At 55.4% G+C, this 24,172-nt stretch overlaps 1 protein-coding gene and 1 long non-coding RNA gene across 2 annotated transcripts; one reads left to right on the plus strand and one right to left on the minus strand.

Annotated features, from left to right (window-relative positions):
- Positions 1–2,359: 2,359 nt before the first annotated feature.
- Positions 2,360–6,751, minus strand: LOC146765046 (uncharacterized). The gene is made up of 2 exons (XR_014950259.1): positions 4,175–6,751; positions 2,360–3,218 (listed from the first exon to the last, which is right to left on the minus strand). It is a non-coding gene; the product is annotated as an uncharacterized LOC146765046 (long non-coding RNA).
- Positions 6,752–15,617: 8,866 nt separating this feature from the next.
- MAP1S (microtubule associated protein 1S) lies at positions 15,618–23,650 on the plus strand. The gene is made up of 7 exons (XM_021551768.4): positions 15,618–15,775; positions 16,844–16,945; positions 17,527–17,609; positions 17,710–17,850; positions 18,354–21,483; positions 21,569–21,786; positions 22,145–23,650. Exons 1-7 carry the CDS (start codon positions 15,637–15,639, stop codon positions 22,298–22,300), a joined length of 3,969 nt encoding a protein of 1,322 aa, XP_021407443.2. The 5' UTR covers positions 15,618–15,636; the 3' UTR covers positions 22,301–23,650.
- The last annotated feature ends 522 nt before the right edge of the window (positions 23,651–24,172 follow it).

Raw genomic sequence — 24,172 nt, forward strand, 5'->3', positions numbered from 1 at the left:
CCCACCTCAAACTTGTGCTGCCCTGATAGACCCAAGGCAGCCCTACAAACTGACATCAGGAACCTGGACTGCTGAGTTTTCTTTCCCAGGGCAAATGGAAAAAGGATGTGCCCAGGGGCCCCTGGCCCTGAGCTGGGGCCTGACTGCAAAGAATCCTTATATCGAAGGATGGACGCCACACCGAAGTTGTCCCCACCTCAAACTTGTGCTGCCCTAATAGACCCAAGGGAGCCCTACAAACTGACATCAGGAACCTGGACTGCTGAGTTTTCTTTCCCAGGGAAAATGGAAAAAGGACGTGCCAAGGGGCCCCTGGCCCTGGGCAGGGTCCTCACAGCAAAAAATCCTTATATCGAAGGATGGACCCCACACCGAAGTGGTCCCCACCTCAAACTTGTGCGGCCCTGATAGACCCAAGGGAGCCCTACAAACTGACAACAGGAACCTGGACTGCTGAGTTTTCTTTCCCAGGGAAATGGAAAAAGGATGTGCCCAGGGGCTCCTGGCCCTTGGCCCCTGGCCCTCACTTCAAAAAATCCTTATATCGAAGGATGGACCCCACACCGAAGTTGTCCCCACCTCAAACTTGTGCTGCCCTGATACACCCAAGGGAGCCCTACAAACTGACATCAGGAACCTGGACTGCTGAGTTTTCTTTCCCAGGGAAAATGGCCAAAGGTTGTACCCAGGGGACCCTGGCCCTGGACAGGGTCCTCACTGCAAAAAATCCTTATATCGAAGGATGGACCCCACACCGAAGTTGTCCCCACCTCAAACTTGTGCTGCCCTGATAGACCCAAGGGAGCCCTACAAACTGACATCAGCAACCTGGACTGCTGAGTTTTCTTTCCCAGGGAAAATGGAAAAAGGATGTGCCCAGGGGCCCCTGGCCCTGACTGCAAAAAAATCCTTATATCGAAGGATGGACCCCACCCCGAAGTTGTCCCCACCTCAAACTTGTGCTGCCCTGATAGACCCAAGGGAGCCCTACAAACTGACATCAGGAACCTGGACTGCTGAGTTTTCTTTCCCAGGGAAAATGGAAAAAGGATGTGCCCAGGGGCCCCTGGCCCTGAGCTGGGGCCTGACTGCAAAGAATCCTTATATCGAAGGATGGACCCCACACCGAAGTTGTCCCCACCTCAAACTTGTGCTGCCCTGATACACCCAAGGCAGCCCTACAAACTGACATCAGGAACCTGGACTGCTGAGTTTTCTTTCCCAGGGAAAATGGAAAAAGGATGTGCCCAGGGGCCCCTGGCCCTGACTGCAAAAAATCCTTATATCGAAGGATGGACCCCACACCGAAGTTGTCCCCACCTCAAACTTGTGTTGCCCTGATACACCCAAGGCAGCCCTACAAACTGACATCAGCAACCTGGACTGCTGAGTTTTCTTTCCCAGGGAAAATGGTCAAAGGATGTGCCCAGGGGCCCCCCACACTGGGCTGGGCCTGACAGCAAAAAGTCCTTATATCAAATGATGGTCCCCACACCAAAGTTGTCCTCACCTCAACCTTGTGCTGCCTTGATAGTCCCAAGGGAGCCCTACAAACTGACATCAGGAACCTGGACTGCTGAGTTTTCTTTCTCAGGGAAAGTGGCAAAGGATGTGCCCTGGTGATCCTCCGGACCCAGTCCAAAGCACTCACCGTCCTTCCATGAGACAGTCCCGGGAGCTCCCCATAAACTCCTGTTCTCCAGCAGCTCCATGCGAATACGGGCTGGGGCAAAGCCTCGCCCTTAATTAACCTCCCCCCGGAGGGACCCCGCCCCTCGTCATCATCCTGACAGCTCACACCTGTGGCTGCTCTGAGCCCTCATCAATTTAACAGCTCACACCTGTGGCTGCTCTGAGCCCTCATCCTGCTAACAGCTCACACCTGGCACTGTGTCCACTCTCCAACAGCGTCTCTTGGTCTCTCCCTCTCCAGCACACAGCCGACTTCTCACAGACACATTTACCAGAAAAATCTGCTACAGGCGTCGGCTTTTCCTAATCCACCTGGTTACACGATTAAAACACATACATGCATTGATGGTTTTTGAGAGAAAGCTTTCCCCTGGAGAAAACAGTCCTTTTGCCGGCACACTTTGATACACCTTCGGAAAAAGCAGAATCTGCACCAACTCCTAAGACCCCTGCCGAGGAACCCAGCCCTGCCTGGGACACCCAAAGCAGCAGACCTCAAAAAAGGAGGGGAAAAGTCAAGCTTGGAGTGGAAAAAGAGGACAGAAGTACAGCAGCCTTTAAAAATGCCTACACGGAGCAATAGTGGGAACCAGACACATTTCTTCTTTCCTTGCTTTCTGTGATGACATAAATAGGAAGTAAGAACACGTTAAACAAAAGGCAGAGCTAGGATTTTACAGGTCTTTATTTTGGCAGGCTGCATGACAAACACCTCTTCAGGGACTGCGACGCCTTTTGGGGAATGGCAGAGAACGGAGGCAAAAGGTGCCGGGAGCCCTTTCTGTTCCCTTCAGCCCCTGCAGCTGCTCCGCTGGTTTCAGGGCACTCGCTTGGTTCGTTCCTGAAGAAAAAGGCTAGGGCATGATTTTCAGAACTACTGCCCGTCCCCAGTCAGAGTTTCCTACATTCCTGGGTACAAATGAGTGGATGGAGAGAGTGGATGGATGCTGTCCAGCAGTGTCCCCAGGGGCATCTGGAGTGTTCACACTGCTGAGCTGAGAAAAACTCACCAAACCCAGCCCAGGGGCCTGTGATCCTCCACCCACCCGGGGGAACTCCGGGCGCTGTAAACAGAGGCCACAGCACACACCAGGCTCTGCTGTGCCCGGTGAGGAGTCTCTGTATGAGCCCTGAGCCCTGGCATCGCCTCCCAAACACCACAGAGACCTCTTGTGTCATCAGAGAAAAGCCCTGGAGCAAACGTGTGTCCCCAGCACGATCAACAAGAGATGCAGAATTACCTCCTCAATAAAAACGCTGTTTCTGATGGAAATGTTACCTCTGTCGACTGTGAGGATTTTATAGGAATACTGGCTCAAGAATTCAGTGACTTCAGGGATTCCATACCACAGGTTCCTGGGACTGCTTGGGCATCCAGAGTCTATAGTATTGGTTAAACTGGTAGAGCTGAGGATACTTAGCAGCTTTGTCACAGAGCTGGAACGTCACGCAGGGAGCAAGGGGTTCTCTCGGAGAGTGCAGGAGGCCAGTGAAAACAGCACCAAGGTCCTCCACGATGTCTGCTCCTAGAAAAGCCAAATAAATTAAACTATTGACATGAGCACGGACACTGGGGCAACCTTCCTTACTTTGGGCCTTGCCAGCAGCCCACAGAGCCTCACGCAGAAAAGAACTGAATGAGATCAAAAAGTGTTCCTAGTGACCTAGACAGGTGCTCCTGGCCGCTGAGGTACCTGAAAAACCCTCCAGACATCATCAGCTCTTGCTGAAGCAAATAATCCACCTTCACTGTGTTGTGCCAAAAACACGCCCGGCCCTTAACAGGGAGAGACCCTGACAGGCACCGCCTCAGAGAAGAACCGAGCTGTACTGGGGGGACACACCCAGCCAACGTGTACAAGTTAAACAGAATTTTCTCTCAGAACTGGGACTTTCAGCACCCCCCAGGTGCTACTCGACTGCCACAGACACACAGAGGGCTTTGTGAGGTGCTCTGGGGTTGGCCAGTCCTGCTCCAAGCCCTGCTGATGCCCCTGTGGTTTTAAGGATGTCCTCAAGGAGGTGGTAGAACCTCACAGTGTTTGCCCCTGGAGCTTAATTTCTGAAGTTTTCCTTGGGAAACGCACCCACTTCCTACTTAACAAGGCAGTCCCCTCTCCCTGCTCTCAGGAAGAGCTGCCCACAGGCACGGGAACCACCTTCCTCTCCTGATCGCCACGCTCTGCCCTTAAAACGCTGTTACTGAGGCCAGCTACTTCCAGACCAAGACTGTCCATGCAGGGACAGTGTCCCTTCTCTTCAGGGTCAGGGAAAAAGGGCAGAAGCACCTACAGAGCTTCAATGCCCCTCCTGAGCACAAAGCACCGTGAATCTGAACCTCCTGCTGCTTGCAGGGAAGATAATAAAATGCCTCAAGGTAAAAAATGATAAACGGTAAAAAATTATTACAAGAGGGTAGAAGTGATGCCGCTTTCACTCCACTGCTAGAAATGACACATAAAACATAAAAAAACCCCTGTACCTGTTCCATTTTCAGACTGAAACAACAGCATATTCCTGGCTGCTCATGCAGCAGGGACAACAGCACTGAAGGGAAATGTTTGGATAATCACGTCTTCATTTAAAGAGAACCCAATTCCTTCATCTAAGCCATCACTGCCCTCCATCAGAACAGCCAGCACATCCACGACATCTAATAAGCGAAGGAAAAAATGTAAGCAGAGGATCCAGACTGACTGGGAAAACAACAGAGGTAGAATGCAACATTCCAGGAACACAAGGTAGCTTTTTAGTCACAAAAATTAAAAAAAAAAAAAAACCCAAAAAAACTAAAAAAAAAAAAACAAAAAACCCCAAAAAACCCCAAAGGCACATTTGCCAGGCAATACAATGTTAGGGGCAGCACAAAAATCACAGCTGTACTTCACTCTGCCTTTCAAAGCTGCTGTCCAGCACAGGTTGCCCACAGAAGCTGTGGCTGCCCCCGGATCCCTGGAAGTGTCCAAGGCCAGGCTGGACAGGGCTTGGAGCACCCTGGGACGGTGGAAGGTGTCCCTGCCCATGGCAGGGGTGGAACGGGGCGAGCTTTAAATAAAGGTGCCTTCCCATCCAAACCCTTCTGGGATTCCACGATTCTGTGAGCAGCCCCAGGCAGAAGGGCTAAATTTCCATTGTGGTTCGGAAATGCTGCTGCAAGAGCACAAACAGATTTCAAATACTGTTCAAGTGGCACAACCACATCAAAAATTATGTCTGGGGGTAAAGTGGCAACTCTGCAATTCCAGCCTCTGATACCAAGGACACATGGAGGGCTGAATCCGGGGGGCGTTCGGGGTCCGAGTCGGGGTCGTCCTCATGAGCCACCAGCCTGGGGACCCAAAAATCGGGGGGAACCCCGAATTGGGGGGGGACCCAAAATTGGGGGGGTCCTGGGGGGCTCTGGAAGGCCTTTGCAGCATCCCAGGAGGAATTTTGGGAGTCCCAAGGGGGGTTTTGGGGAGTCATGAAGGGAATTTAGGGGGTCTCAGAGAGTATTTGGGGGGTCCCAGGAGGAATTTTGGGGACCTTGATGGGAATTTTGGGGGTCCCAGGGGGTGTTTTGAGGTCCTGGAGAGGTTTTTGGGGGGGTCTCAGGGAGTTTTTGGGGTCCCAGGAGGAATTTCAGGGGTCCTAAAGAGAAATTTGGAGGTCCCAGAAGGTGTTTTGGGGTGACGAATAGAATTTTGGGGGTCCAGGGAGTGTTTTGGGGTCCCAATGGGAATTTTGGGGGTCCCAGTGGGGTTTTGGGGGTCCTGAAGGGAATTTTGGGCATCCCAGGGGGGGTTTTGGAGTCCTGGGGAGAATTTTGGGTATCTCAAGAGGTTTTTGGGAGGAATTTTGGGGTCCCAAAGAGAATTTTGTGGGTCCTGGGGAGGGTTTGGGTCCTGAAGTAGAATTTTGGGGGTCTCAGGGGGTTTTGGGGGGTCCCAGGAGGAATTTCAGGGACCCTGATAGGAATTTTGGGGGTCCCAGCGGGGGTTTTGGAGTCCCAAAGGGAATTTTGGCCAACCCAGGGGGAGTTTTGGAGTCCTGGGGAGAATTTTGAGGGTCTCAGGGGGTTTTTGGATGGAATTTTGGGGGTCCCGAGTGGAATTTTGTGGGTCCTGGGGAGCGTTTGGGGTTCTGAAGGGAATTTTGGGGGTTTCTGGGAGTTTTTGGGGGGTTCCAGTAGGAATTTTGGGGTCCTGAAGGGAAATTTGGGGGTCCCAGGGGGGGTTTTGGGGTCCCAAAGGGAATTTTGGAAGTCCCAGGGGGGATTTTGGGGTCCTGGAGAGGTTTTTGGGTGTCCCAGGGGGGCTTGTGATGTCCTGGAGAGAATTTTGGGGGTCTCAGGGGGTCTTTGGGAGGAATTTTGGGGGTCCCAAGTAAAATTTTGTGGGTCCTGGGGGGTTTTGGGGTCCTCAAGTGGATTTTGGGGGTCTCAGGGGGTTTTGGGGGGTCCCAGGAGGAATTTAGGGGTCCTGAAGGGAATTTTGGGGTCTCAAGGAGTTTTGGGGGGTTTCAGGAGGAATTTCGAGGACCCTGATGAGAATTTTGGAGGTCCCAGGGGGTTTTTTGGGGTCCCAAATGGAAGTTTGGGCGTTCCGGGAGGGGTTTTGGGGTCCCAAAGGGAATTTTGATGGTCTCAGGGGGGTTTTGGGAGGAATTTTGTGGGTCCCGACCAGAATTTTGAGGGTCCTGGGGGTGGGTTTGGGGTCCTGAAGGGAATTTTGAGGTCTCATGAAGTTTTTGGGGGGTCCCAGAAAGAATTTCGGGGAACCTGATGGGAATTTTGGGGCTCCCGGGGGGGGGGTTTGGGGTCCCAAAGAGAATTTTGGGGGTCTCAGTGGGGTTTTGGGTCTCCCAGGAGGAATTTCAGGGACCCTGATGGGAATTTGGGGTGTCCCAGGGGGGCTTGTGGTGTCCTGGGGAGAATTTTAGGGGTCTCGGGGGTTTTTTGGGAGGAATTTTGGGGGTCCCGAGTGGAATTTTGTGTGTCCTGGGGAGGGTTTGGGGTTCTGACGGGAATTTTGGGGACCTCTGGGAGTTTGTGGGGGGTCCCAGGAGGAATTTGGGGTCTGTGAGAGCCCCAGCCTTGCTCTGGGGTCTCATATGGTGAAATTCCTCCTCCAACCCCTGCTTCCAAAGAAAAGCTCCGCAGGCTTTAGCTGTTCAGTCTCAAGGCAGTTTATCGCTAGTTATCTAACAGATTATGTTCTTGGACTGCGGCTGTTTGATCAGCGGCCTGGGTAGAGGCACACACACACCCTGACATCCTCTCTATCTGCTGTCTTCTTCATCTCTCCCCCCACCCAGGGCTGCTGCTATCTTTTATAAGATATATTACGTATAACATGTTTACAATTATTCTCCAGTACCTACTACCTACGTTGCCAAGTGTTTTTCTACTCTAAACCAATCTGTGAGTGCCAACATCACCAAGAACATGGAGGTAAGGAAAAAGAAGGAGGAAGAACAGGATCAGCCCACTTTCCTCCATCTTAGAACTCCTGACCCCCATGTACAAAGTGAAAACCCCCCTGTACAGGTGCTAAAACCCCCCTGTACAATACTAAAAAAATTTCCCCTCTACTTTGTAATTACTTTTACTATACTATCTAACCTTTTGTGACTGCTTGTTCCACCTCCAAAGTTGGTAACTCATTCCATGGCTCAAACTCACAATCACAGCTGTTTCCAGCTGCCTGCCAGGGTCCCATATGCTTCTGACCAAGGCCTGGAACCTCTAAAGATGTCTGAGAGACATTCTGAGTTCCCACAGGGGTCCTGAAAAGAAATCTGGGGGTCCAAGGGAGGGTTTTGGGGTCCTGAAGGGAATTTTGGGTGTCCCAGGGGGTTTTTGGAGTCCTGGGGAGAATTTTAAGGGTCTCAGGGGAGTTTTGGGAGGAATTTTGGGGTCCCGAGTAGAATTTTGTGGGTCCTGGGGGAAGTTTTGAGGTCCCGAAGGGAATTTTGGGAGTCATAGGGGGAGTTTTGAAGTCCTGGGGAAAATTTTGAGGGTCTCAGGGGGTTTTTGGGAGGAATTTTGAGGGTCCCGAGTAGAATTTTGGGGGTCCTGGGGGGGAGGTTTGGGGTCCTGAAGTGAATTTTGGGGTCTCAGGAAGTTTTTGGGGGGTCCCAGAAAGAATTTTGGGGACCCCGATGGGAATTTGGGGCTCCCGGGGGGGTTTTTGGAGTCCGGAAGGGAATTTTGGGGGACCAGGGGGGGTTTTGGGGTCCCAATGGGAATTTTGGGAGTCCCAGGCAGGGGTTTTGGGGTCCTGAAGGGAATTTTGAGCGTCCCAGGGGGATTTTGGGAGGAATTTTGGGGGTCCCATGTAGAATTTTGGGGATCCCACGGGGGTGGGTTGGGGTCCAGAAGGGAATTTTAGGGGTCTCAGGGGGTTTTTGGGGGTACCTGGAGGAATTTCAGGGACCCTGATGGGAATTTTGGGAGTCCCAGGGGGGGTTTTGGAGTCCTGGGGAGAATTTTGGGGGTCTCAGGGGGTTTTCGGGAGGAATTTTGGGGGTCCCGAGTAGAATTTTGTGGGTCCTGGGGAGGGTTTGGGGTCCTGAAGGGAATTTTTGGGTCTCAGGGAGTTTTTGGGAGAGTCCCAGGAGGAATTTTGGGGACCGTGATGGGAATTTTGGGGGTCACAGGGGGGTTTTTGGAGTCCCGAAGGGAATTTTGGGGGTCCCAGGCGGGGTTTTGAGGGTCCCAAAGGGAATTTTTTGGTCTCTGGAGTTTTTGGGGTCCCAGGAAAAACTTCGGGGTCCTGAAGGGAATTTTGGGAGTCACAGGGGGGGTTTTGGAGTCCTGGGGAGAATTTTGGGGGTCTAAGGGCTTTTTTGGGAGGAATTTTGGGGGTCCCGGGTAGAATTTTGGGGGTCCTGGGGAGGTTTTATGGTCCTGAAGTGAATTTTGGGGTCTCTGGGAGTTTTTGGGGGGTCCCAAGAGGAATTTTGGGGACCCCGATGGGAATTTTGGGGGTCCCAGGAGGGTTTTGGGGTCCCGAAGGGAATTTTGGGAGTCCCAGGGGGGGCTTTGGAGTCCTGGGGAGAATTTTGATGGTCTCAGGGCTTTTTTGGGAGGAATTTCGGGGGTCCTGAATAGAATTTTGGGGGTTCTGGGGGTGGGTTTGGGGTCCTGAAGGAAACTTTGGGGGTCTCAAGGAGTTTTGGGGGGTCCCAGGAGGAATTTCGGGGACTCTGATGGGAATTTTTAGGGGTCCCAGGGGGGGTTTTGGAGTCCCGAAGGGAATTTTGGGCGTTCCAGGGGGGGTTTTGGAGTCCTGGGTGGAATTTTGAGGGTCCCTGGGGGTGCGTTTGGGGTTCTGAAGCGAATTTTGGGGTCTCACAAAGTTTTTGGGGGGTCCCAGGAGGAATTTCGGGGACCCTGATGTGAATTTTGGGGGTCTCAGGGGGTTTTGGGGGGTCCCATGAGGACTTTCGGTGTCCTGAAGGGAATTTTGGGGTGTCAAGGAGTTTTGGGGGGTCCCAGGAGGAATTTCGGGGAGTCTGATGGGAATTTTGAGGGGTCCCAGGGGGGGTTTTGGAGTCCTGGGGAGAATTTTGAGGGTCTCAGGGGTTTTTTGGGAGGAATTTTGGGGGTCCCGAGTAGAATTTTGTGGGTCCTGGGGAGGGTTTGGGGTTCTGAAGGGAATTTTGGGGGTCTCTGGAAGTATTTGGGGGGTCCCAGGAGAAATTTTGGGGTCCTGAAGGGAATTTTGTGGGTCCCAGGGGGGGTTTTGGGGTCGCAAAGGGAATTTTGGGAGTCCCAGGGGGGGTTGGAGTCCTGGGGGGGAATTTTCAGGGTCTCAGGGTTTTTTTGGGAGGAATTTTGGGGGTCCCGAGTAGAATTTTGTGGGTTCTGGGGAGGGTTTGGGGTTCTGAAGGGAATTTTGGGGGTCCCAAGTGGGGTTTTGGGGTCCCAATGGGAATTTTGGGAGGCACAGGGGAAGTTTTGCTGTCCTGAAAGGAAATTTTGGGCCTCCCAGGGGGTTTTTGGGAGGAATTTTGGGGGTCCCGGGTAGAATTTTAGGGATCCCACGGGGGTGGGTTGGGGTCCTGAAGGGAATTTTAGGGGTCTCAGGGGGGTTTTGGGGGTCCCAGGAAGAATTTCGGGGACCCTGATAGGGTTTTTTTGGGTCCCAGGGGGGTTTTGGAGTCCTGGGGATAATTTTGGGTGTCCCAGGGGGTTTTTGGGAGGAATTTTGGGGGTCCCGTGTAGAATTTTGGGAGTCTCAAAGACTTTTGGGGGCTTCCCAGGAGGAATTTTGGGGACCCTGATGGGAATTTTGGGCGTCCTAGGGGGGTTTTCGGGGTCCTGAAGGGAATTTTGGTGGTCCCAGGGGGGTTATCTGGGTCCCGAAGGGAATTTTGGGCGTTCCAGGGCCGTCCCGGTGGTTTTGGGGTCGCGCTGGCTGCGGGGCTGCAGTACCGCCCTGTGTCCACAAGGCGGCAGCACTTGTCAAGTGAGTCCGCGACAAGATGGCGGTCCGTGGGGACCTTGATGGTGACAGGCGTTTTTTGCCGATGCCTGTCGGCTCCCGCCAAAAACCCGCACGCTCGCGGCGCTCCTGACCCCACAGCCCGTGTGCACGGCATCGTAACCGCCGCGGAAAATCCCGTCGCGGGGCGCCGGCGGTACGAGCAATTCAGGCAGTGTAAAAAACAGACACGGGTCCTCGAATTTCAACGTCCTCGTTTTCGCGCCCTCTCGAGAAGGTCAAGCGAGTCCGCGCCAAGCCCCTCCCAAGATGGCGGCCGCGGGCGGCGGGCTGCAGTGCCGCTCTCTGCCCACACGGCGGCAGCACTGCGCCGTCAGCAGCGAATGCCCCAAAGATCCGCGCGGGAAAGAACGGAACAAAAACCCTGCCTCTGACCCGATAGGAACCGAAAGAAAAAACCTTTCCTCTTAAACTGCATTTCAACAGAGTTTATTTTTACATTTTTCACATTTATATTCACATTCGGATTTATAATGTATATTGATATATAATTGTATTTTCATAATTCCTTACATTTATTGCTATTTTATTACATTTTATTTTTTATACATATCTTAATAGATTGCTTACATATTTCCATACTTAGATTTAGATTTCTAAAAGGTCTATATTGCTTAAAATAAAACCCTGCCTCTATCCAAGTAAAAATCTTTTTTAAAAAACCCTTTATTTAAACTCAGTTTAAATTTATCTCTATTTTTCGCATTTATAATGAAATTTACATTTTAAATGTAGATTGATGTATGCTGTTATTTATATTCTATCTCTTCCGAATACTTATTTTTATTTCTATTTTATATTTATATATATATATCTGTATACATTGACTATATATTTCCATATTTAGAACATCAAAATAAAATGTATATTCATATTTTTTCCATTAAAGCCCTGCCTCTAACCAAATAAAAACAAAATAAAGCCCTTTCTATAAATGATACTTGAATATTTATATATTTTTTCATCATTATAGTCACATTTGCATTTCTACTTTACATTGATGTCTTTATAAATATATTATTTTATATATAATGCAGTAGCAAGATAGATATTTTTTTATTTAAATTCTATTTCGTACATACTACTAATACTTATATTTACTCACCTTTAAATTTCTATATAGATCTTAACGTATTTAGGATATATTTCTATACAAAGATTTCTAATTTTATTTTTATTCATAATTCTTATCATAAAACCCCTACCTACTACCAAATAGAAAATAAAATCCCCTTTATTTTAAACCATATTTAAATATTTTTTTATTTCTATTTTTGATTTTTACAAGTACTTATATATTCTATCACAATATATTGAAGTACTATATTTCGATATATAAAATTTATGACAATGTGTTATAATGAGACATATTTAGTAAAATATTCATTATGTACTATATTGATTCCTATTATTTTGTATTTTTTCTATTTATATTTATATATCCACATATTTATACATCTCTATATGGATATTTTGTTTATATTTATGGTCTATATTTATATGTGTTTATATAACATATAAAACACTCTATATCAAACAATATAAAATCTAATATTAATGGATAATATTATTTATGTTACATGTGTTACTTATATGTATTCCACTTAAATTTCAAATTGAAGTTTTTTGTTCCCATTTTCATATTTATGCATTTGTTTTGTTTCATTAGAGTTATAGTTAAAACACTGCAGTTATAATCTAATTCCTAAAAATAAAATGCCAAAACAGGCAGCATCAAATTCCCACCAATACCGTCCAAAAAATTCCGAAAGGCTCCACCAGCCAACCAACTACCAGCAAAAAAAACCGCACTACACTCCTTTCACTGGCAGCTCTTATCACGTCACAAAAACGAAACATTTAAAAAAACCCTATAGAAACCCACACAGCAAATCACAAAAAATACTAAAAAAACAAGCACCAACTAACTTACTATACTCCAAACCATACAAGAGACCCTGAAAGTTTCTTAAAAAAAACAAAATTCTACCACTACACTGACTCATAAAGAGAACCCAATGCTCTATAAAATTAACTAAAAAACCCCACCAAATAATTACCAATATAAAAAAATCAAAACCACAAAGAAAGGAAAAACTCACCACCCAAATAAAATCACTACCTATAAAGATCTACCATAGAAATGCCCATGTTCCCAAAAAATTTATTTTATAAAAATAAAACTAATAAAAAACAACAAATACATCCAACTACAAAAATCATATTAACAACAACAAAATAATTATTCCTAACTCAATAAACCCATAATGCCTCAAACCATCAAAACACAAATACCACCTAGAAATAAACAAAGAGAAATGTAATCACAAACAATATCTCCCAAATTCTCTGGGACAATAAAACATTCTCGGCAATTAAATAAGACAAATGAATAAAACCCCTATAACATAATAAACAAGAATGCAATTATCAATATTTAAAAAACCTCATTAATTAACTACAGGACAATACCTCAAACCAACCAAAACAAACACAAGGCACTCGCGCTAATAAACGCCTCCACAACCGAATTCAAAACCTACCCTCTACTCCCTGCTCTGACCCATAAAAGCCATGGTAAACCGATCAAAAAGAAATCCAACAACACTCAACCCAAAAAAACCCTTGTCATGAGCACCTGAAGCAAAAACCGTAACAACCAAGAAGTCCCCACGGCCCTTCTCATGCACCAGCTACGAACAAAAGAAAACAATCGCATAAATTCCTCAAAACCATCTCAAAACCACCTCAGCAAGGAAGGCTGGAAAATGCGAAGCTGCGCTCCCGGCACCGGTCCATCGGTGACGGAGGTGTGAGTACCCCGAGTCGAATCCCTAGAGCACAAAAGCTTACAATTGCACCAGAAACTGAAACCTGAGCAAAACCAACTGCTTCTGTCCGCTGCTCACCTGGCACACTGGGCCTTGACTGCTGCTGTCTGCCTGGACCTCCTAAAAATAAAGGCAAAGAACACTGCTGTGACACAGTCACCATTGAGGCTGCTCCTGCAAATGCAAACAATGACTGACCTGCTCATGGCAACACCCTCACCCAGGACTGGGGCCCTTGGCCACAGATTTGAACTGTCTGCATCTGAAAGGAAGTCAGGACTAGTGTCAAACGGCTGCAGGACAACTTAGCATCACCAAACATGTTATGTCAATCTCCCCATATAATCCAGAGCCCAACTACACCCTGCATAACAAATTTCAAGTCCCCAGGACTTGTGCTATTACAGGCTATGCAGCAGGGCAGAGCAGCTGTGGGACAAATACGTGCAGACACCCGTGACACAGGACAGGGAGAGAGAGCTTTTGAGGAGAAGAAAGGACCGAGAGACCCAAAGAACACAGAGTGCACCAGAGACAAGTGACAGGACACACACCAGAACTGCTCTGCCCTGAGCACCTCAGCACTGTGGTCAAAACAGACACTTTCCCTTTAGGTGGCCTAAGGGGACACTCCTTGCACATCCCCATCTCCAAAACTGACTCAAAAACCCCTCCTGGGGAGTCCCAACCCAGCACCTCTCTTCCATCCCCTCTGTGGGTTGTAACCCTGCACTTATCTTGCACATATCAGGGGATGAAAATCCCCATCGGTGCAGAAGGAAGACACTGCTCCCATCTCCAGGCCCTGGCCCTGACTTATCTTTTGGATGACTGGTGATGTGAATCCACGTTGGACCTGAAATGAGTCTGGCTCAGAGGAGATAGCCTGTTAGCCTCTTAGTCTCCTAAAATAAAGAACGGGAAAATCAACGGTTGTGTTTCGTGTTATGTGGGCTGAATCTCAGCAAGTCACCTACTTATCCTCTCCTGAGTGTGCCTGGGTGCAGATCCAGAGCCCCTGGGTGTCCCGGGAATCGGGGGTGGCGGATCCAGAGCCCCTGGGTGTCCCGGGAATCGGGGGTGGCGGATCCAGAGCCTCTGGGTGTCCCGGGAATCGCGGGTGGCGGATGCGGGGTGTCCCGGGAATCACGGGTGGCGGATCCAGAGCCCCTGGGTGTCCCGGGAATCGGGGGTGACGGATCCAGAGCCCCTGGGTGTCCCGGGAATCGGGGGTGGCAGATGCGGGGTGTCCCGGGAATAGCGGGTGACGGATGCAGAGCCCCTGGGTGTCCCGGGAATAGCGGGTGACGGATGCGGGGTGTCCCGGGAATCGGGGGTGGCGGATGCAGAGCCCCTGGGTGTCCCGGGAATCGGGGGTGGCGGATGCAGAGCCCCTGGGTGTCCCGGGAATCGGGGGCGCTCCGGTGCAGGTGGAGGCGCTCCGGGAGGTGCTGGACGAGCTGGGCAGGCGGGACCGCCGGCGCCGGAGCTGGGTGCCCTGGGTACGGCGGGGCTGGGGGTGGCGGGAGCTCGCCCTGGGGGTCCGGGGGAGACCCCAAACCCCCTTTGGTGGGGGTCCGCGCCGGGGCTGGCGGTGCCGCCCCGCAGTGCGCGGTGCGGCGCGGGGCACGCACCGGGAAGCTCTGCAGCTGCCCCCGCGGCACCTCCTGCATCCTCTTCATCCTCAAGTGCTCCTGAGGGAGCGGGGACAGCGGGGGACAGCGGGGGACAGCGGGGGACACCCGCCTGCGGCCCCAGCCCCGTCCCCGCGCCGGGATGGACCCGCACAGCACCGCCGCTGCCCCGGCCCGCCGGCTGGCGATGTCCGCGGACACATTAAACCATTGGATCCACGCCTGCCGCCTGCTTTTTGGGGGAATTTTGAGGTTCCCAGCCCCCTCTGCCGCTGGGCAGGGTCCTGAGGGAGGGGTGGGGTCCCCATCCTGCCCCCCTTCCTGTCGGGAATCTGAGGTTGGGGCAGGAATGAGGGATAGGAGTGGGAATCTCATCCCGTTGTGGGAGAGGGGAAGCAGGAATGGGAGCGCTGCGGGGACGGGCACGGAGCTGAGTCCTGGATCCTCCCGTGGTCACGGCACCGGGGCGGATGGATGGAGAATCCGCGGGCAGCGGGATGCGGGGGGGCTCGTACAGCCCGGTCCGGACGCATCCCGCATCCAGAATTCCAAATCTCGATCTAGAATCCCGCATCCAGAATTCCAAATCTCGATCTAGAATCCCGCATCCCCATCCAGAATCTCGGATCCCCATCCATGGATCCCGCATTCCCATCCATGATCCCGCATCCAGAATCCTGGATCCCCACCCATGATCCAGCATCCAGAATCTCGTATCTCCATCCAGAATCCCTCATCCCCACCCATGATCCCGCATCCCCATCCCCGATCCCGCATCCCCATCCATAGCCCCCCAACTCGCGCGGCCCAGGCGGGCCCCACACTCTGCCCCACCCGCGCGTTGCCGTTTTAAGAACCCTCTCTCCTCCCTCCGCCCGCCCTCCCGCCTCCCCTGCGGCGCCTCCTATTGGCTGGCAGTGACATCATGGGTGTGGCATGGCCGCGGTGACGCAGGGGGCGTGGCCGGCGGGCGGGTGGGGGGCGCCGAAGATGGCGGCGGCTCCGGCGGCACCGGCGGCTGCGGCGGCTCCGGCCGCGGGGCCGCGCCGCTTCTCGCTGCTCGCCATCGTGGGCGGCGGCTGCCACCGCCCCGGCCTCCGGGCCGCCGCCCTGCAGCAGCTGGAGCGAGGTGAGACCGCATGATGCTCCGGGGGACCCGCCCGCCTCCACCGGAGGAGCCCCCCGAGGGGATGCCCCCGAGGCACCGCGGCGTGATCGGGCTGCCCCGTTCCTCCCCAACCCCCCGGGATTCGCTCCTTTGGCTTCTCAGGGTTTGCGCCCTGAAATTCCCAGGATTTGCCCCATTTCCTGCCCCCCACCCCCGGCCGGATCTGCGCCCTCGCGTTCGCCCTTGTAAAATCGCAGATCTGCCTCTTTTTGCTGCCCCAAAATCCTCGGGGGTCTGAAACCTCAAGCTCTTCCTTCCTCTCAAGACCCCCAGAATTTGCTCCTCCTGAATTTGTCCGCCCCCCAAGGATCCGCCCCTAAATGCCCAGGATTTACCCCAGTATTGCAGGGACCCCCCCCAGTCCAGCCCCCACACCCCCCTCTGAGCAGTCCCGGATTTGGGGGGGGGTCTCAGACCCCGGAACATCCCAGCGGGGCAGATCCCAAAGCCAGGATGGGAGGGACATTCCCAGCCCTGCTCCTTTGTCCCCTCACTGTGAGCCTGCCCCAAACCTCATCAAAACCACCCCAAAACGGCCACAAACCCTTGTGCAACCCCGGGCCGGTTACACCATCCCCCACCCATTCTCCACCCATTACCCAGAGCACCCTGGGCCACCCAAATTTTGGGGAATAGGCTCCCAAAATCCCTTCTGGGAAGTCCCGAAGGGCTGTTCAGGTGCTGCACCTGTCCCTGGTGCTGGCAGGTAGCGCCAAATCTTTTAATTCCCTAATTGGCACCTTTGGAGGTGTTGGCAGAGCTGCTCGTGCCCCGGGGGGTCAGGATTTGGGATTTGGCAGAGCCGGAGCTGCCGTGAGTCACGGCACAAGGAGCTCACCTGCTGGGCAGGTGTCGGCACAGGTGGGCTTGGAGGCACCCCAAAAACACCTTAGGGTGGGATTTTTGGGGGGGCTTTAGGGAGGATTTTATGGGGTCAGCCCTAGCTGGCACTGTGTGGGTTTTGGGGATGGCGCTGGCGGATTCTGAGCCCCCAGTCCCAAATTTTTAGTTAGCGTTTTTCCCCCACAGGGATCCGCTCGTGGGACATCGACCTCACCTGCTGTAACCTGGACGAGCAGCTGAAGCTCTTTGTGTCCCGGCACTCGGCCACCTTCTCCAGCATTGTCAAAGGTAAAATATGGGATAAAAACCAGGAAGAATGGGGAGAATGTCTCCTGGATGCCAGGGAAGGGTGGGAAAGGGGGTGTTGGAATCAGGGGTGCCCCCTTCCCATTCCCTTCTCCCGGGTTTTGTGGGAACAGGCCCGACTTTGTGTCCCTCCCATCCAAACCCCGTGATCCCCCACGTGAGGAGCCACATCCTTCTCCCACCCTGGGGCAGGATGGGATTTTCCATGGAGCGATGGAAATGGGAAAATGGAGCTGAGGCTGCCCCAGTGTCTTTTCCCCCCACATCCCACCCCCGGCTGGGTCCCCGCTGGGTGTTTCCCTGCTTACAGCGGGAAATCAACCCCAAACCTGCCCCTGGAGCACCCAGAGCATTTTGGGGGAGTCTCCCCCACCTGTCCCCGCTGCTGTTCCCTCCCCTTCCGGGCAGGAAGGACACGGGAAATGTGTCCCCCGGCCCCCACGGTGTCTGGCAGCGGGACCGTGCCTGTCCCTCTTCCTCCAGAAAACCGGGCAGCACCCGGCCATGCCACCCCCACGGGGACAAACCGGGGGGGCATGGCTGTCACCACTCCATCCCCGCAGGTCAGCGGACCCTCCACCACCGCGGTGACGTGCTGGAGACCCTGGTGCTGCTCAACCCTTCTGACAAATCGCTGTGCGATGAGGTGAGCTGGGGCCGCTGCTGCGGGACGGGTTCGGTGCTGTCCCCGCGGTGTCCCCTCTGTCCTGACACGGTGTCCCCTCTGTCTGTCCTGGTGTCCCCAGCTGCGGAACCTCATCACGGACGTGTCGCAGCACAAGCTGCTGGTGTTTGCGGGGCCCTGTGTGGAGGACACCGGGGAGATGATGCTGCAGACCGGCTGCTTCTCCCTGCGGGATTTCATCCAGATCTTCACGGACAAGGAGGTGCGGGGAGGGGGATGATCCTGGGGATTTAGGGAGGAGATGTTGGGAGTCTTGTGGGGCAGATCGTGGGGATTTAGGGGTGCAGATCCAGGGAGTTTTGGAGTGCAGATCCAGGGAGTTTTGGAGTGCAGATCCAGGGGATTTAGGGGTGCAGATCCTGGGAGATTTGGGGTGCAGATCCTGGGGATTAAGGGGTGCAGCTCCTGGGAGTTTTGGGGTGCGGATCATGGGGATTTAGGGGGGCAGATCCTCAGCTGGATCCACAGCTGCAGCCAGGGTGAGGGATCAGGGAAAGCCCCACCTTGGGAGCCACCCACCCCCCAGGACCCTGCCCAGCAGCAGAGGGTGCTGGCACCCCAAAATCCCTCCAGAAAGCAGGCAGCAGGCTTGGATCCAATGGTTTAATGTGTCCCTGGACACCTCCCACCCCCACGGGTCCATCCTGGTGGGGGGTGGGGGTGACCTCGGTGCCCCCTCCTACCTGAAGCTGCCGCTCTGTGCAGGTGGGCGAGATCCTGAGCTCTGCAGACCCCTCGGCCAAGGCCAGGCTGACTATCAGCTGCCCTGATTTTGGGGAGTGGAGGGACTCGGGCTTGGAGCACCACAACCTGCAGGACTTCATCGAGCTGCGCTACAACCCCGGCTGCGTGCTGCCGCAGATGGAGGGGCTGGAGGAGTTCATGGAGTACCTGTCGGAGTCTCTGGAGCCCCAGTCCCCCTTTGACCTACTGGAGCCCCCCACCATGGTGGGATTCCTGAAGCTTTCCAAACCCTGCTGCTACATCTTCCCAGGCGGGAGAGGGGACTCGGCTTTCTTCGCCGTCAACGGCTTCAACGTCTTGGTCAATGGCGGCTCCAACCCCAAATCCTCCTTCTGGAAGCTGGTGAGGCACCTGGACCGCATCGACTCCATCCTGGTGACGCACGCGGGCACAGACAGCCTGCCCGGCATCAACAGCCTGCTGCAGAGGAAGCTGGCCGAGCTGGAGGAGGACCCTTCGCAGAGCTCCCAGGGCAACGGTGACTGGGCCAAGAACCTCATCTCGCCCGAGCTGGGTGTCGTCTTCCTCAACGCCTGCGAGAAGCTGAAGGACATCGAGGGTGACTCGCGGGTGCTGAAGAGCTGCGACGAGGCCGCGCTGACCCTGCACTACCTGGACAAGTTGGGCATCCGGCCCAACCTGCTGGCCCGCGACAGCGGTCCCCGCGCCGAGCCCACCGTGCTCTTCCAGAAGATGGGGGTGGGCCGGCTGGACATGTACGTGCTGAACCCCGTGAAGGGCACCAAGGAGCTGGAGTTCCTCCTGCAGCACTGGTCAGGGAACAGCTTCCCCAGGGAGCAGGAGCTGCCGCTGCAGTGCTTGACCTCGCTGTGTGTCCTGCTGGTGTGGCACCCCGTCAGCCGCTCCGAGAAGATCATCCGGGTGCTGTTCCCCGGCTGCACGCCCCAGGCACGGATCCTGGAAGGGCTGGAGAAGGTGAAGCACCTGGAGTTCCTCAAGCACCCCGTGGTCACCAAGAATGACATGAAGGAGACAGTGCAGGCGGAGAAGCTGCCGAAGCAGAGGAGGGCGGAGAGCAAGGAGAGCCTCAAGTCGGGCTCCAAGCTGAGCTTGGTGGAGGCCACAACGCTGGTGCCAAAGGAGAAGGCTCCGAAGGTGGAGAGGAAGGAGGTGAAAGCTGGGATGAAGGAGAAGCCAAAATCCCTGGGGGACGCGGCCAGAACGGGGTCAGAGGAGGAGAAAGCCAAGGATGCCCGAGCCAAGCTGGACTTGGTGGCTGAGAAGGCGAAGGGGGATGCGAAGCCAAAGCCGAACAAGGAAAAAGCGGCGCCCAAGAAGGAACTGATGGCCAGGAAGGAGGAGAAGAAGCCACCAAAGAAGGATGAGGGAGCCGAGGCCAAGAAGGAGGTGAAGGTGGTGAAGAAGGAGGTGAAGGCTGAGACGCTGCGGAAGGACTCGAAGGACACCAAGGCAGAGGCCAAGGCTCCGGCCAAGGCTCTGGCCCGGAAAACGCCGGTCCCGGAGAGCCGCAAGCCCCTGGCCAAGGCGGGCAGCATCAAGAAGTCCCCGCTCAAGAAAGAGCTGGAGAAACCCAAAGCTAAAAACGCCCGGAAGGAACCAGGGACCTCGGATGGCTCCAAGTCCTCCTCCCCCGAGGAGATGCTGCTAGAGGCCGAGCAGGAGGGCGAGATGAGAAGGAAGGAAGAATCCACAGATGAAGGCATCGCCACGGCCGACAGTGAGCTGGAGCCTTTATCCCTGGAGAACGGGGGGACCCGGCGCCCGGGGGATCCGTCCTGCTGGGAGAACGGCCTGGAAGACCCCGAGAGCCCCCAGCACTTGCGCTACCCGGAGAGCAGCTCCATGCGAGCCGTGTGCCCCCCGTCCCCTGTGGCCAAGACCCCCAAGAGCGACCGCAGCGTCAACTTCGACCTGACGCCCACCGGGCTGCTCAACCATGGCCCCGAGGGCGCCGAGGATCCCTGTGGCAGCTCCGAGGAGAAGACCCTGGAGATGATGTCCCCGGCCAGCTCGGGGCCGGCCAGCGCTGGCCACACGCCCTTCCACCAGTCGCCGGTGGAGGACGGCGCTGAGGAGCCGGGCACTGGCGCCGCCCGGCAGCAGAGCGCATGGCCGGCGGCCACGGGCAAGGAGGGCGCAGTGCCGGACAAGCAGGCGGGGTGCCTGTCCCTCAGCCCCTTCAAGGATGACGTCCCTGACGTGTCCCCCACCATCACCACGCCCTCGCTGCCAGCCGAGGTGGGGTCCCCGCACTCCACCGAGGTGGATGAGTCGCTCTCGGTGTCCTTCGAGCAGGTGCTGCCGCCGGTCAGCGAGTCCCCCCCGGAGGAAGGGCGGCGATCCTGCGGCTCTGGGGACGCTCCCGAGCCCGAGGCCACCAAAGGAGGGCTGTCGCTGCCGCTGCAGCCGTGCCACCACCCGCCCTGGGCTGACGGGGACATGGTGCCACGGCCCGGCCACCGCTCAGACTCGCCCCACGACGTGGACCTGTGCCTGGTGTCCCCCTGCGAGTTCGAGCACCCCAAGTCCGAGCGGTCGCCCTCAGCCGCCGCCAGCCCGCGGGAGCTGTCGGACAGTGACCCGTCGCAGGAGCTGGCACCGCCCCGGGGCCGGCCGGGCGAGACCCCCCCCACGTCGGTCAGCGAGTCGCTGCCCACCCTCTCCGACTCCGACGCCCCTCCGGCCACCGAGGACTGCCCGTCCATCCTGGCCGACGGGCTGGAGTCGGACGAGGACTCGGAGCGGCCGCCCCGCAGCGTGGCCCGAGCGTGTGACCCGCTGCCAGCCCCCCTGAAGGACCCGTGTCCCCTCCCTGCCCAGCCCGGAATCTGCATGGTGGACCCCGAGGCACTGCCCCCCGGCCGCAAGGAGCTCCCCGGCACCAGAGTGAAGAGGACCCCGTCCCACGTGGGCTCGGCGCCCGCCGCCCCCAAGGCCGAGCCCCTTCGTGTCCCCTCGGCCACCAAGGCCAGGCCTCCAGCCAGCTCTGCTGGGGACAAGGCCAGGCCGCCCCTTGGGGACAAGAAGGGCCCGTCCAGCGCGACCCCCGGCAGCGCCCGCGCCGCTGGAGCCCGGCCGGCGGCCGGAGCCGGGCGGGCATCGCCGGCAGGTACGGGCGCAGCACTCAGGGGTCTTTGGGGGCCCGTCGTGACCGCTGTCCCCCTGTCGTGACCGCTGTCCCCCTGTCGTGGCAGGCACGAGGGTCGCGTGTTCCCAGGGACCCCCCGTGTACGTGGACCTGGCGTACCTGCCCGGCTCCTGGAGCGCCCGCACCGTGGACGAGGAGTTCTTCCGGCGGATCCGCTCGCTGTGCTACGTGGTCAGCGGCGATGACCACCTGAAGGAGGGCGTGCTGCGGCCGCTGCTCGATGCCCTCCTCGCGGGCAAGCACCAGTGGGGTGTGGACATCCAGGTGAGTTCCCAGCCTGGGGCTGAGCAGGGTGGGGTCGGCTCCATCATGGCGCTGGGGGTGGCAAAGTGTCCTGGGGGGCTGACAGATTGCTCTGGGCATCCCTTCCCAGTGCCTGGGGGGGTGACTGGACATTGTGGGTGCCCCTTCGTGATGCTGGAGCTGATGACAAAATACCCTGGGTGCCTCTTGCTGATGCTGTGGGGGGTCACAAAATGCCCTGGGTGGCCCTTGCAGATGCTGGGGCTGGTGACAAAATGCCCTGGGTGGCCCTTCCTGGCACTGGGGCGGGTGACAGGGTGTCCTGGGTGCCCCTTCCCAGCACTGGGGGGCTGACAGGGTGTCCTGGCCGTCCCTTCAGGTGACCTTGATCCCCACCTTCGACTCGCTGGTGATGCACGAGTGGTACCAGGAGACGCACGAGCGGCAGCAGGAGCTGGGCATCACCGTGCTGGGCAGCAACAGCACCGTGGCCATGCAGGACGAGACCTTCCCCGCCTGCAAGGTGGAGTTCTGAGGGGGAGCACGGCCCGGGGGCCACCCCCACCCTCCCCCCGAGACCCCCACCCCTCTCTGAGCTGCCCCATGAGCTCGGAGGGGCGGGATGGGGACAGCAGGGGAGGTGTGGGGGTGTCTCCGCCGTGCCATGCCCATGCCAGCCACGCTCTGCACCCGCTGCCAGCCCGGGGAGGGGACAAGGGACCAGCTTGGCACGGGGGGGGGGGACACAGGAGGTGTCCCCCAGCCCACCCAGCAGCGGTGCTGAGCTGTTCCCCACGGGCAGCTCGATGGAACAGGGTAAATTTTGGTGTTTTGTTGTTTTGTTTCCTCCCCCTTTTCCCTGGATGAGCCACAGTTTTCTCCCCCAAACACCCCTCAAAATGGGGGGTGGAGGGGCTGGGTCTCGATTTTTTTTGGGGGGAGGGGACGGGACAAAGCTGGGACAACCTTGAGGGTCCCATCCCTGAGGGGGTTAGGGGGTGCTGCTGTGGGGTTGTCCCTGGTGTTTTGGCCCCACCCAAAATGGTTGTGCCCCCCAAAAAAACTGTTATGACCCTCCCCCCCCCCCAAAATTGATTTTAACCCCCCCCTCACATGCAGCATGAGGCTGAGACCTGCCCAGCTCGCTGCACTGATGCCCCTTCCCACCCCAAGCCTTCCCCCACAAAATTTTTGGGTGGGGGCTGAACAAAGGCACCCCCCAGCCCCTCATTTTTTGGGGGGAGTGGAAAGCAGCCCCCCCCTGCCACATCCACCCAGGAGCTGCCCAAAGCTGTTCAGAACCAAACATCACGTGCAATTTTTAAGGGGTTTTATGAGAGGAGAGCACCAAAGGGGGGGTCAGGGCAGGGCTGGGGGGGCACAGAATGTGAGGACTCCCCCTAAATTCCCCCTTGGGACAAACACTAACCTGTTTTTGTAGGAGGCTCCTCGATGGTTCTTTTTGTAATGACTTTTTAAGATTAAAAAAAAAAAAAAAAAAGACAAAAATCGTGAAAACTGAAGAAACTAAACCTTTTCTTTTTCTGTCAGTTTTTTTGAGGGGGGGGTTATTTATATTTGCTCCCCCCCCCCCAAATAAATGCCCATGGGGGCTTTTACCTTTGAATGTATCGTCCTACGTGTTCGGGGAGGGGGCACTGAATGTTTCACCTTTAGTGCTTTATATTGTTTTTTTCTCAGCTGGAAGGTTTGGAGGTTGGTGGGGGGCATTTTTTGGGGTGGGTGGGGTGGCTGTGACCACCACCCCACCCCAAAACCCAGCCCCTGCCCGTGACCACCAGCACACACTCCCCATCTTGCACACCACGTTCCCATTTGGCAATTGTGTGGAAAATGAGCATTAAAGAGGATCATTCCCAGTGGATCTTTGTCTCCTGGGCTGGTTTTTTTTTTTATGGGGGGGGTCCCCATGGATTTGGGGAGGGGGTGGAAAAGGATGGCTTGAGCTTGGCCTTTTTGGGGGTGGTACCATGAGGTGGGAAAGGGATTTTGGGGGTTTTTGGGGATGGGGGGGGTTTGCAGTTGCAGCTGGTGGTGGGAGAGGGGTTGGGGGATCTGTGGGGGGGTCCAGGGTGTGACCGGGGGGGGTTGAGAGGGGTCGGGGGGGTGGATGCGCTGCGGTGCAGCAGCGCCAAGGCTGAGGCTGGATGCGGGGTTGCCATGACAACGCCATCCCCGCATCCCAGCCCCGCATCCCAGCCCCGCCGCCCCCGGCCCCACCAGCAGCACGAGGAGGAGGAGGAGAGGGTTGCAGCCGTTGTCTTCGGCCCCCGCCGATTTTGGGGGGTGTTCGGAGCCTCCTCGGTGCTGTGGGGGTGTCCCCGTGTCCCTGTGCTCATCCCCCACTCTGCGTGGGCAGCACGAGGCTGGCAGGACCAGGGAACAA

The sequence above is a fragment of the Lonchura striata genome, chromosome 28 (assembly GCF_050655825.1).
Source record: "Lonchura striata isolate lonStrDom1 chromosome 28, ASM5065582v1, whole genome shotgun sequence".
Lineage (NCBI taxonomy): Eukaryota > Metazoa > Chordata > Aves > Passeriformes > Estrildidae > Lonchura > Lonchura striata.

Excerpts from the sequence above, each read along its gene's own strand:
- MAP1S (XM_021551768.4), top strand. The coding sequence starts at position 15,637 with ATGGCGGCGGCTCCGGCGGCACCGGCGGCTGCGGCGGCTCCGGCCGCG. Across the intron at positions 21,484-21,568 it reads CGGGCGGGCATCGCCGGCAG|GCACGAGGGTCGCGTGTTCC; the intron begins GTACGGGCGCAG and ends CTGTCGTGGCAG. Across the intron at positions 21,787-22,144 it reads AGTGGGGTGTGGACATCCAG|GTGACCTTGATCCCCACCTT; the intron begins GTGAGTTCCCAG and ends CCGTCCCTTCAG.